The sequence below is a fragment of the Melospiza melodia genome, chromosome 18 (genome assembly GCF_035770615.1).
Source record: "Melospiza melodia melodia isolate bMelMel2 chromosome 18, bMelMel2.pri, whole genome shotgun sequence".
In the NCBI taxonomy this organism is placed as follows: Eukaryota; Metazoa; Chordata; class Aves; order Passeriformes; family Passerellidae; genus Melospiza; species Melospiza melodia.
This window is the reverse complement of record NC_086211.1, coordinates 5,136,000-5,148,879: the sequence shown is the minus strand read 5'-3', so window position 1 is coordinate 5,148,879 and position 12,880 is coordinate 5,136,000. Positions and strand designations below refer to the sequence as shown.

The following is a 12,880-nucleotide window of genomic DNA, read 5'->3' as shown; positions in this document are numbered from 1 at the left end:
TCGCAACAGCTGCCCCGCAGCACTCGCGTCCCATAAAATAACTCAGCAGACCTCAGGCAGCTGGCAAAACACGAGAAGAGACAAGGTAACACTTAAACAGCTGCCTATAAATTAGGGGAAAATAATCAATAATACATATAATACATTAACGGCATTTCTGTGACATGATATGGATAATATACATTAATATATAAATACCTCACAAATAATTCAGAGTGTTTCCATTTCATCAACAATCACTGGCCAATGTATTTACTTTATGGTAAGGATTATACATTTCATTATAAATGGCTTGCTGGGCATGTCAGCAACTTTTACATCTCCATTCACTTTATTATTAATGGTTTCCTGAACAGTAATGGCATAATAATGCACACAATGCAGCATGAATATTTGATGTGGCATCTATAGTCTCCCATTTATCATTTATAACAGGCTACAAAAACATTATAAAACATTTATTACAAATTTATAGATCACTTTATACTAAAAAAAAGTTGTGTTATAAATACATTATTAATCCTTTATGCCATTTATAGGAATCCCTTGTAATAAGGCCTTAGCATATGTTGCTGCACAACCGTAACAAGAGTGGTGTGGTGAGGAGGAAATACGGCACTGTGAGGCTGCTCCCAGGTCCTGGGTGTATTCTGTGATGGAAAGCAGAAACATCTGCACTCAAAATTAATCAGACTACCAAGGGACCAATCAAAAGAAAGGCTGGATTAACTCAAAGTTGGGTTTTTACCCCTCACTTCCCTCAAAAAACACGCTTGCTGGAGCCCTGAAAGATGAGCTGTCCCACATTTCCACAACACCTTTGATAAAATAGTATAATAGTACAATTTACAAAAAGCCTGGCTAACAGTGAGCAGCCCTTCCCATCCCCAGGTATCTTAGGGTTTGGTTAGAAATAAAGAGGCAGCTCTGGGTTTAGGAAATGTGTCTGTGGAGTTTGTGTTTAGCAGTGTGCATCCCCTGCTGCGCTTCCGATCGACACAGCGCAGCTCTGGGAAAGGAGGAGAAGGAAATGAGGTTTGGAAATGGAGTGGTTGCCAGTTGCCATCACACAAACAGTGAAAATCAGCTTGAAAATCAGCTCCTGAGTGCAGCTTTGACACTGCTGTACTTACCCCTTTCAGATTTAATGGCCCAGATGGGGCATGGCCCAGGGAATGAGACTTTGTGTTTTTTTAAATATATTTGTTTAACATGACAATCTGTCTTCTAACAAACCCAGCTCAATGAGCCAATGCAGCCAGGCCCTTCTCATTACCTCGTGCTTTGGGAAGGGGCAGCTGGGGCTTTGGGAAGGGACAGGGGACACAGACCCACAGAGTGGAAAGCCAGGCTGGGCTCAGAGCAGCTGTGACTTCCTGTGTGTCACAGGCACATCTCACCTCGTCCCTCCCTGCACTGAGCCCCGTTTATCACCAGGACGGTCAGACCACAAATCCAGGCTTGCAGGCAGCAGAAGAAGAAACTATTAGCTGCTGGCTCCAAGCTGTGCACCCCAAGAGAGGTTTAGTCTGGAGGTACAGCCCTTGGTACACCAGAAGAATCAGGTGCACATTTTCCACTAAGGTGATTAAAATGACATTGCTGGAGGAGTTTGCTAATACAGTAAGGGTATTGCTGCTGGCCCAAGAATGGCTTTCCAAAGTGCAGGCAGCAGAGACTTGTGCAAGCTCTGGAGGAGAGCTCTGTGGGAGCTTGCAGCTCTGATGAGCCTTTAATGCACCAACAGGTAAAGTAGCACACACTGAGAGAGGAAAGGGCAGGAAGGGAGCAGAGCTGCCTGTGCAGCTGCCTGTTACCCACAGCTGCTGTTTTCTGAGAATGTTCCTCAGGGGATGATGCTGACAAATCCTTACTCTGCATTGTACCTCTCCTTTCCACATCTTTTCCTTTGAGGGAGCCTTATATGTCCTTACCCTTTTTTGCAGACTTTGGCCCTGCTCACTGAGCTTTTCCCAGGGCTGCTGGGTGAGGTTTCCCACCTGTGATGCACAGCTGGCTCCTGGAGCAAAGTGAGTCCTGCAGCACTCTGCCTGCTCCCCTAGCTCCCTCCCCAAGGTGTGTTTGGAAGTTTGTTGGAGCAGCAATCCACAGACATGGACTGATTTATTCTTCTCTACTTACAGACACTCTTCTTTCTCTTCCTCAGTCCTTTTCAGTTCTCTTTTTAGATACCAGGCTGCACCAGAGCAATGCTGGTGCTTCCTGACAGTTGCTATGACTATGACCAGTGAGGATTACTCTGCCATCACCTCTTAAATTCATCCTGGTTCCCATATGCAGCAACCAATGGACTTTACCATTAGTGGAGAAAAAACTTAAATATCTGACTAGGCCACCCTAAAGCCCAAAAAAACCCAACCAAAATTTGTCACCTTGAAGACTCAAGAAGGAGAAGGGCCAGTTCCTTGTGTCAGGAAATGTGGGGCCTCATGAAGCTGAGAATCAAGTGATGCTTTTTTTTCCTCATAGGAGAGCATAACATCATAGAAAAAAAATCACATCTTTTAACTATTGTGAGAAATCAGCTGATCAAATTGAGCTACTTCATAATTTTGCCTCAGGCTGTGTGCAGGGCTGTTCACTCCCAACAATAGGAAGTGTGTGTGGTAGCCAAGAGCTCTCATACATCCCCGTGCCAATGGCTTGAATTAAATTGAGGGATTTAAAACAAGAAGGAAAAAGCATTTGTCTCATCAGTAACATGCCTCATCAGCTCTCTCTTCCCAGAAGGCAGCCAAGCTGAACCCACAGAGATGGAAAGGCCCCAAACAGGGAAAAGAAAGCCCCAACAATTTCACAGCTACTCACGCAGAAATGCTTCCACATGATACCTGCCTCCCCTCAGAGTCTGACTAGTTTGACCTGTAAAAGTGGCAGAAAAAAAGTTATTATGGAATTCAAGTCTGAACAAGAATTTCCACTTCTTCCATTCTTCCAAGAAGATGAAAGAGAAACATGAAGTTACAGGAAAAGGCACTTTGGTAAATCTCTCTGCAACACATCCCTCAAGAAGCTCATAAATGGTAAACCCATTATCCTAAAATCTCAAAGGACCAAAACCAGTGAGCATCAGAAAGAAGAGTGTCCTATCACCTAGGTATAATACAATATCACATCAAAACAGAAAGAAGTCTCTCTCCCTTGTCCCCCCTTCCACCAGCCAGATGTCCTGCTGGTTTTTCTGTCCCTCAGTGCAGTGAAATGAGGGACAGGCTAGAGGGTGATTTCAGAAAGTTGTTTCCAGGCAACAAAGATAAGAGATTGCTCACATCCTGTATCCTACACACCAGGGGATAGGAAAAATGAAAAGGGCATTAACAGCAGCTTGGTGGGTCACCAGTCCCAGGGAGCTGAAAGGAGCACTCCAAGAGGGTTGGGGGTGGTATTTATTTCATAATGTGATCTCCCCTTCTCTGACAAGGAGGGGAAACAGATTAATGTGATTCCAGTCTTTGCACTGCCATAGCAGAACACTCTCTCTGGTTCTCCAGGAGAGAACATCCCCATTCTTATCAGAAAGTGAAAGCAAAGGTGTGTTTTGCAGACCAAAACCTGTTTGGATCACACAACTGGGTGAAGTGACCAGAGGTTTATTAAGGAGCCTCCATGGAAACAGAACACACCCTGGAGCAGGAACTGGCTTGGGCACTTTGAAATGCTGTGTCTTATCAGTAAAGCAGAATTTAAAGCCTGTAAAAGCAATAAAATTTGTTAGTGATTAACAATGTGAACGTGCTGAAGCAAAAAATCACTTCATGTTGTCCAGGCCCAAGTGAAGTTTCCTTTTCCTGGTAATGAGGGTGAGGTCTTGTTCTTGTTTCAAGGAACACAAAAACACTTGCTCATCATTCAGCTTATTCCTGAACCCTGAAATCCAGCTGGAGCCTCACCTGGAGAAGAAGCCAGCTCTTACCTCAGGTTATGAACTTTTATAGGAATAAAATCCTTGAGACAGCAACTCTAAAGGCCAAAACTTTCCACTTCTGCACTGAATTGACAGAAAAACTACAAATTGCCTTGTTTTTTCCCAGGCCAAACCTGAAGCAGTATGTGCTTTATTAGGGGGAGAACAGGGATGCCCTAGAACATCTGTGACAGTATAAAATTGTGACTCCCCACTCCTGGCCACCCTGTGTCCCTCTGTTGGTGCCTTGGTGGGTGCAGAATCAGGGGATGGCCTCATGTGGGGCATCACAAGCTCTGCAAGAGAATTCATGATAGATGTGTTTTGGGATGCCCCAAAAGGGCTGAGCACCCTTAGAGGTCTCACTCCTCTTCAAAGATACTCACAATAAAATCATATGCATCACTTTAGATTTTGAATATCATTATTGGTTTAAAAAAAAAAAAAAGAGAGAGAGAAAGGGAGGTAATTTTATTACTCTTATGGTATGTTTTCCATTATTTGCATAATTGCTTAATGCTAATAAGACAATTAGCAATTCTTACAGCTTAATAATTACCCAGCAATGACTGGGCTACTGTAGCTTAATTAATTTTTTAATTGTTGCTGGGGGTCTTGACATTTTTGTCAGTATCTTCTTGTGTTAGAGATGGTGTTCTGCAAACAGGCTGATACCAAAACACCACCAGCAACATGGGACAGGCAGATATGTTGTTATAGAGGTCTTCTGATTTTAAAATGATGGGAAATGTCAAGCTCTATATTCTGCCTGTCCTTGTATTAGATAATTTGCCCCTAAAGTATTCTCTGTATATTTTAGGGGCAAATTATCTAAATACAAGGACAGGCAACACAGAGAACAGCCCACCTCAGGCAAATGCTACCCCTAGAGCAGCCAGGCTACTTGGATGGCATGGGGCTGGCTTTGACACCCCTAAAGTTACCATTTTTAGCTTTTAGCAAACCAGTCCTTGAGTTAAGTGTGAACTGTACTGTCCTGAACTGTGGTATGGCCAGAAGGAAGTTAATTGAGGGCAGGCAGGGCCAGGATTGCATTTGTCACTGATGGGGGTCACAGATGAGGTTGGCTGGAGGGAGTGGATGGCAGAGCCCCAGGGAGCAGTCCTGGGAACAGGCTCCACTCACAGACACCAGGTAGAGTTTTCCTCTCCCTTTTCATTTTGCACAAGATTTCTTGCCTGCTGCTCCTTGCAAGGTGAGGCTTCTCTTTACCCTTTCTCATTGCTCATGGCTGGCACATCAGCCTTCAGCCATGAAATCCCAGTTGGTGCCTGTTACCTGCACAGCTCTCCCTGTGCTTCTGCTGTTGGTGCAGCAGGTTGGGCAGATGTTCCTCTGAGCTCAGTGTGGGGCTTGTCCAGCTCCCCAGTGCCAAGCACATCCCAGAGCAGCAGCCACTGGGGCAGGAACAGGCAGGCACCTCCCTGCTTAGTGACACCCTGCTCATAACCAAATTTACATGCTGCTGGTTACCCCTCACAGTTCCTGGGGTGCACAACCTTGCCCAGAGCTGTGCCAAAAAGCCACAAACCTCCAGGACATTGGCACACGTGAGGGGCCACAACTGCAGCCACACAGGGCCTGGCAGGTGTGTGGGATGGCCAGCTTGGAGATGCCAATCCAAGCAGTTGAGGTCCACCATGTGCATGCTGGGCAAGAGCCAGCCTTGCCCTGAGCTGGGTGCAGCCCCAGCATGGGAAACAAACCTCTGGCCAGTTTTCTCCTCCCCATCATGCCTCCCCCTACAGCTGGCAAGGGATTCCCAGTGTATCTGAGAAGACAAAAAGCCTCCCCACAAGCCAGTGCCATTCTCCAGCCCCAGCCACCAGCTCTGGCAGCCCAGTTATCTTTAGAAAGCTCTTGGCTACAGGAGATGATGGTAAAAAAGTGTCTGAACACTTTTGCACCAGTTTGGGATGTGCTGCCTGTAAGGCAGATGGGAGCAGTGACTTGCACTGGGTGAGTCAAGGGGCCCCATGGGCTTGGCCAGGAGAGACCCTGCAAACCTCCTCACCACTCCTCTTCTGAACAAGGCACCAGCTCTTGAACACATGGAAGATGGGCCCAGCCCCAGGAGGAGCCTGGGATGAGCTGTGAAGGGTGACACTGCCAGCTCAGCCAGGATGGGAGGAGAGGAGGTGGTCAGCCAGGCAGAGATGGAAATTACAGAGCACAGAGTACAGGCAGCAAGTGTCAGGGCATCAGTACCACTGTCACCAACCATTTGAGAGCTGCCACAGCTGCCTTCCCCAAGAGCAGGGATGGGGCCCTGCCCTGAGCTGTCTCCACCCAGCCAGGCACCCTCTGACAGCCCTGTTTCCAGCACTCATCTGGTTTTGATGATGTGCTACAAGCCAAGGCAGCCTGCTTAGCTCCACTGGGTCCAAACAGAGCATGGCAGCAGAGAAAATGCATTGTGGGACAGGAAAAAGGAGAGATCAACAAATCACAGATGATGATTTTTGTACTGTGAGATCTATAGGAAATCTCAATTCTGCAGAGTAACTTCCACCCACATCATCTCCATTTGACTTCATTTCCTGATTTCCCAAAAGGAGATTCCTGCTGCTGCTAAAGAGATGCTCCTTCCACCTTCCTAGACACATCTCTTTCCACACAGCTCTGCAAAGCCTGTCTGCTCTGGACTGAGGGGTCCTGAAATAGCTCTGCCAACATCCAAGTGTGTCCTGCTCCTGTGACCCAGGCATCCTGGAGCAGCTCTGCTCACCACAGGCATTGCAAAACACACACAGGATAATTTGGGACCAACCACATTGTTTGGTTTTGCCTGTAAATGTTTCTAGTTGCAGTCCAAGAGTGGAATTTCTGGAAAGCCCCAGCTGCAGAGAGGATCTTTACCAAAGCACCACTATCGTGTTTGACTCACTGTCCTTGCACAATAACAGTCTTGGGACATCTTCCTTGCTCCTTGACTCAAAGTCCTTAAAAGCCTTTTCCAGGAAGTCCCACAAGTTCCCAGCAGCTCTAGGCCCACAGCAGCACCAACAGAACTACCTCCCTGCCCTGACAAACTGAGCAGTGCCTTAATGATGTGTGATAAGGGACTAAGGAAAGGGTTCCCAGTGAGATTCCTGGCTCCCCTTGGACAGGCATTAATCCTGCTGTCACTGAGCCCCTCAGGAAACCCATTGCACTGACTTGATCTCCTTCAGCTGTTCCTCCACATAATTTACATGGAGCTAATTGCCTCAGTAGTGGCTCTGGATGCAAAGCAGATGCTGCTGAGGAAAAGAGCATGTTGCATCCATAACTGATGGCTCTAATCTCTATTTAAAGACAAGGCTACTTAGAGTTGATGGGAGGTTCAGCTCTCCCCCTTTTCTTCTCAATTTCTTTGCAAAGCCAGCTGGACATTCATTCATATTTTGACACACCAGCTAAATACCAGCTGTGGTATTCCTCATGTGCAGGAATAGCCAATATTTCCCCACCAGCCACCTCTGAGGTCACAACTGTCCCTGCCACCAGCAAGGAGATAAAATTCCTCCAAGATGTTTGTCATTACCATACTACAGTGTTTCTCCACTAAACAAGTGGAGCACCAGAGGGATAGAGACAAATGACAGGAGAACAAATTGGTGATTGGAATAAAGTGAGGCTGCAGAACAAGCACAAGGAGCAGTAATTTCTCTGGAGCAGGGAAATGAAGACTTTTGTCCTCAAATGACAGCTGGCAAATAAACCCTCACCCCTATCAGGAGGTAAGGACCAGAGAGCAGTGGTCAGAAGAGTCACAGGGAGGAACTGGCAGATCCCAAGGAGGAAACCCAGCTGCTGGTTCAAAGCCTCCACTGAGACAGTGGCCAGCTGCTGGGATGTTTGCAGATGTACCAAGAAGTTTGTTTTATTTGTTTTTAAACAAAAGTTTTCCAAGGAACCTCTTAAAAGTTGTCGTGTCAGCAGCTGGTACTGACCCAACTCATCCACAGTACCTCACTGACCCTTCCAAATCTGTTCCATTTTTTGCATATCCTGTAAAAGGCCTAGACAGCCCTGTGAGCACTTGGCCATGGAGGTCTTCCAGAGGTGCATTGTCTAGGGAGACTGAAGAACAGGGTGAGAGGGATGTCATGTTACACCCAAGGGAGCAGAGAAAGGCACAGTGGAAACAAAGAGAATTTTAATTATAAAATAAAAAAACCCCACCCACCCCCAGAAACCAAAGTGGTCTCTCCCCCTGCACAAATCTGCATGTTCTCTCCAGCACAGAGAGTGCAGACACTTCCATTGCAAGGGCCATCACTCACTCCCTTCTGCTCTCCCAGCAGCTCTGCCTTCTTGGAGAGACAAAAAAACCCCAAACAACAAACCAACAGCCACTGCCCCAAGACTCCAAGAAGGAAGTGGTCCCTGTTTGGCACAATGTTTAGGAGATTTTTCTCCCACAATAATGGCATCTTAGCCAGGCAGATTGATCCTTGCCCTTTTCTGATCTTCAGTCAGCACCTTCTTCTTTTCCAGCACAGTCTGGCCTGCCACATCACCTCTTTGATCCTCCAGCACATGAGTTGCAATACACTGTTCTTCTTAAAGGGCTGTAATGCAGCTGATGAATCCATTAAATTAATTCCTCTGGAAGTGGAACTCCCAGAACCACATGTTCATATCATGGCCTCCATGTGCAGAATCTTCAAGGCCTCTGAGATCTGAGAGCTGGTGTCAATCTGGCCGTACATGCCCACCAGGAAGGCTCTGTGCAGCAGCACTGCTGCGTGTTCTGGAAAGGGAAAAGGAAAGGCAGAGTGAGGACTGGCCCCAGGGCTCCTTGTGCAAGAGCAATCCACCAACAACCACTGGCTGAGCATTTGCAGCTGTATGAGAAATTTCCACTTTCATAAGAATTTGGAATAATCTCCCCTCTAACTGCTCTGTGGGTTTGTGATCATGTGAGAGGTCACAACTCAGAGAAAACCATAAGGGAGCAAATCTGCCTCAAGGAAGCTCCCCTTGTCTCTATGCCAAATCCCCCTTGTGAAGCTCAGCCCAAAGCTACTGCTGGCATTGACAGCCTGGTCTAAGCAACAGCAATCCCAGGGAGCACAGCACCCCAGCTTTGACCCTTGTGAGGCCAACCATGGCCCAAAGGGGGCTGATCTCCAGGTACCTTGGCAAAGGAGGGTGTACTCAGGCAGGTTCCTCAGCGCTGTCTGCACCACCTCGAAGTCTCGGCTGCCCAGGCAGTACATGTAGGTGGGCAGGAAATCTGCAGCAATGCTGGCAGGGAAACATGACAGGGTCAGTACATGCATGTGGGCAGGAAATCCACAGCAAACAGGGTCAGTGGAGCCCCAGCTCAGGCAGCACAGCCTCAGGTGCAGTGGTGCTCACCTGGGGTTGTTCTGGATGGAGCGCAGAGCCAGGCTGAAGGCCAGGTTTCGGCAGGAATCCTCTGATGAACTCATCAGCTTCTGCAGGTTTGTCTGAAAGATGGACAAATGTGGATCACAGGGCCATTCAGGGAGCACAAACTCCTCAGATTGGCATTACTCCCCTCCACACCAATCCAGCCCAACACAAATCCAGCAGGTACTGGCTGACCCCAGAAATCCCTCTTAGTAAGACAGATTATCCTGGTTTTGAATACTTTAAAGTACCCTTCTGTAATCTTATTTCATGTGGGACAGCTGAGTTTTCCCTAGTTTCCAGCTTATTCAACAGAGCTGTTCTGTTCTCTCCTTGCCCTGAGAAGAGGACAGAGGTTTAATTCTTCCTCTGACATACAGCAGATGATAGTTGAGGCAGTATGCAATGGAGGGAAATACTGTCTGCCCTCAGCAGGGCTAACTGAGGACACTTTTCTCCTAAGGTGCTGCAACAACCACCCACAAAACAGAGGAAGGGTAGTGCTTCAGCTGGCTGTGCAACAGAATCTGGTGAAAAGAATCTCTTCCAGCTGCAGTCTGAGACACCAATACTCACAGCAAAAAAGGCAAGAATTTCTGGCCTCCGTCTGGACATCTCATCAATGTCTGTCAGCACCTCCAGGATGTCTGGGAGAAGACACAGGTTGAAAAGGTGACTGAAATTCACAGATCCAGCAAAGAATCTTTTCTTTTTCCCCACAAAACAAATCTCCCAAGCCATCAAGTTTCCCCACTTTCACACAGAGGTAGTGTAATGAAGGCAGTTCTTCAGAAAGGAGGAGACCAGGGATGTGCCAGATCAACACATCCCAAGCTGCCCAGGCAGAAGGAATACAAGGAGTGAGAGGTTTCAGTTTCAGAGCACCTTCTTCTGTAAATAAAGACCTTCAGAGTGTCTCTTTAAAAAACAGGGTACAGGCAGGACTTTTTTTGTGCTATTCTACCTTGGAAGGAAAACTGTCACAACTTAGGTATGAAGACAGGACACTTGTAATTGCAGAAGACCTTTGGAGATTATTGTTCCCATATGCCAGATTAACATGGTTTTCTTCCATGAAGGCCATTTGGGGATTTCTAGTAAATCCTGCTTCTCATCAGTTTGGTATTTCATTCCTATCAGCACTTCCTGGCTCAAACTGCAGCATTCCTTGATTTACTCATACTATCTTCCAAAATACTTGAAGATCCTTGAAGAGCCTCAAAGGGGCCATCAAATGGCCCAGAAGGGTCAATCTCAAATGGCCTAGAAGGGCCACTGAAGTACTGCTGAGCTAAGTGACAATAGAATCATAGGAAGCCTCTGTCACAGAATCACAGGAGGCTATGGACAAGTTAATCCAAAAATGGAACAACATCCTAACTGCTGGTGCAAGACTGAAACAGGAAACCAGGCTGCTGCTGACAGATAAGTAACAAGGTTGACAAATGTCTGTATTTGCCCTGTGTCTTTGCACAGCAGGGCCTCACTCACCCTCCACTGTCTGGCCTCTGGAGAGCCTCTTCATGTATGGAGCCATTTCAGCTGGTGTGAGGGGAGTGAAGAGGGACACGCTGACCAGGGGGAGAGAGCCAGCAGCTGCTTCTTCTGGGGGGAGAGAGAGAGCAGGGCACTCCTGAGAGCCTCTGGACTGGCCAGGATTCCCCAGCAGTGCAGTGGTGTATCAGGAGCCACCAGCAATGCTGAGATACAATTGTCTCACACTGCCTCTAATCTCACTGCACCTCCTGTAACCCCCTCAGCTGACACTGAGGAGGAAGCTTTGCAAGCTCTTTTAATGCTGAATAATTTTCTCCATGCAAGCTGTGCAAGCTGTCAACAGTGGAAGAATGGATGTACCCTTAGAGTCCCCCCAACAGGTCAATCCTTAAGTGTGGATTAAAAGGGCAAAATCCACAACCAGGAAACTCACCCTTGTTAAGAGCTGTTCTGCTCCAGTACTGATACAACTGGCAGGAAAACAAATTAACCCATCCCAAATACTGGTTCCCAACTGCTGAGCATACAAGTGCCATTCTCCACTCTAAACACATTGAGCTGTTATAAGAACAACCACAGTATACACCCCACAAAAAACCCACTTATTTTCCAAAGCAGAGTGCAGGTTTACCAGCTGAAATAACTCTTCTCCCACCCAGACTCACCATCCTTCTCTTCATCAGAGCCCCTGTCCAAGATGCCACTCTTACTAGGGAGACTCAGCCCGGCCAGGAGGGATTTCAGCATTGCCAGGTCACTGTTGTCTGAGGACAGGTCACTGGGAAGAAAAAGTGGTGTGTTTGGCTTTCAATAGCAATAAGGGCATGAGCACAGATATGCACACTGAAACAAAGAGCTTCTCAGAAGCAGAAACAATTCCTTTCTTCATAACTGGAACTCAAATCCACTTCCCCCACATATCTGTAGGTGGGACCCTGCAGCCACTGCTCTGGAAAAAGACTCTCCAGCTGCCTCTATGAAAGGTTGCAGGGCACTATAATACCTCAATATAACATTTAGGCCATAATGTGAGTTAAAGTCATTATGTGACTTCCTTGGGCTCAGTTTTCACCTATAAAGAAGAGATATGCTGCTCATTTCAGTGGTGACTTAAGGGAGCTAAGGGTAAAAAATGCCATATTAGCAGCTACTCTGTCATATCCTCTTGCTGTCTTGTGTCTGATTAGCTCCTGGCAATGTGACTGTGCATGGGCTAACAGGCATAAGGAAGCTTACTGGAGTGGATCCGAGTGCTTCTGCAGGAAGGAGACAGCTGCCTGGGCATTGCACGTGATGTACTTGTGGATAAACTGCACAAACTTGCTGATGAAGGCAGCCAGGTGCCGGGAGGATTTTCTGTAGTTCTGGGAAAGGATCAAAAAGGTGAGAGTTAACCAAAAAACAGCAGCAATGCACTGTCCCATCCTGCACCTCTGGGTACCAGGGAGCAGTTTCTTGATCTGCTGCCTCCTCTTCAAGCTCTCCAAGGTACTTAATGCACTTTTTTGTTCTTAGGCATTTAGGAAGGCTTTCCCCTCAAATGAGAAGCAGCATGGTTGGCCCTGTGTTACAGGAGCTTCCCCATCTAGTGGCCAGCAGCCGGCACAGGGAGGGATTTTCCTACCAGCAGCAGACGGATGAAGGACAGGAGACAGTCCCAGAGTGCCGCCTGGTGCTCGTTCTGGAACACCTGTGGTTGGAGCAGCTCCAGGATGCCCAGGACATGGATGAAGAAGGTCAAGTGGTTCTGCTGCCTGAATTCCTGGAAATTGAGGTGAACGCGGCCGTGCAGCAGTGCTGCAATCATTGGCAAGTGCCTGAAACACCAAACAAGAAAATCTAGGCCTAGATCTTTCAAAGGTACATGTTACCTCAGTTCCTGGAAGGCAAAATCCCTTATCCTCTCTCAGAGTTCTTGTCTTGATCCCTATATAGACAGATTCAGCATGCCCCATTTCCCACCCATACTCTGTTCCCTTGTCTCCAATTCCAAGATTATTTCCTGACAGACACAAAGTGTTGCCTCACTGTAAAAGATGTCACTTTGCTGCCTTTTCTCCTGACTTCTGTCCA

The 12,880-nt window shown here is 47.2% G+C and overlaps 1 protein-coding gene across 2 annotated transcripts in view; it reads right to left on the bottom strand.

Annotated features, from left to right (window-relative positions):
* Positions 1 to 7,785: 7,785 nt before the first annotated feature.
* The window catches only part of INTS1 (integrator complex subunit 1), a 28,146-nt gene continuing 23,051 nt past the window's right edge, over positions 7,786 to 12,880 (bottom strand). For both annotated transcript variants that reach the window (XM_063171786.1, XM_063171787.1), the window contains exons 40-47: positions 12,432 to 12,624; positions 12,044 to 12,171; positions 11,473 to 11,585; positions 10,802 to 10,915; positions 9,887 to 9,957; positions 9,296 to 9,387; positions 9,072 to 9,181; positions 7,786 to 8,684 (exon numbers count right to left, since the gene is read on the bottom strand). In XM_063171786.1, coding sequence (XP_063027856.1) covers positions 8,569 to 8,684; positions 9,072 to 9,181; positions 9,296 to 9,387; positions 9,887 to 9,957; positions 10,802 to 10,915; positions 11,473 to 11,585; positions 12,044 to 12,171; positions 12,432 to 12,624 — 937 coding nt within the window. In that variant the 3' untranslated portion in view covers positions 7,786 to 8,568. The remainder of the gene's footprint in view (positions 8,685 to 9,071; positions 9,182 to 9,295; positions 9,388 to 9,886; positions 9,958 to 10,801; positions 10,916 to 11,472; positions 11,586 to 12,043; positions 12,172 to 12,431; positions 12,625 to 12,880) is intronic.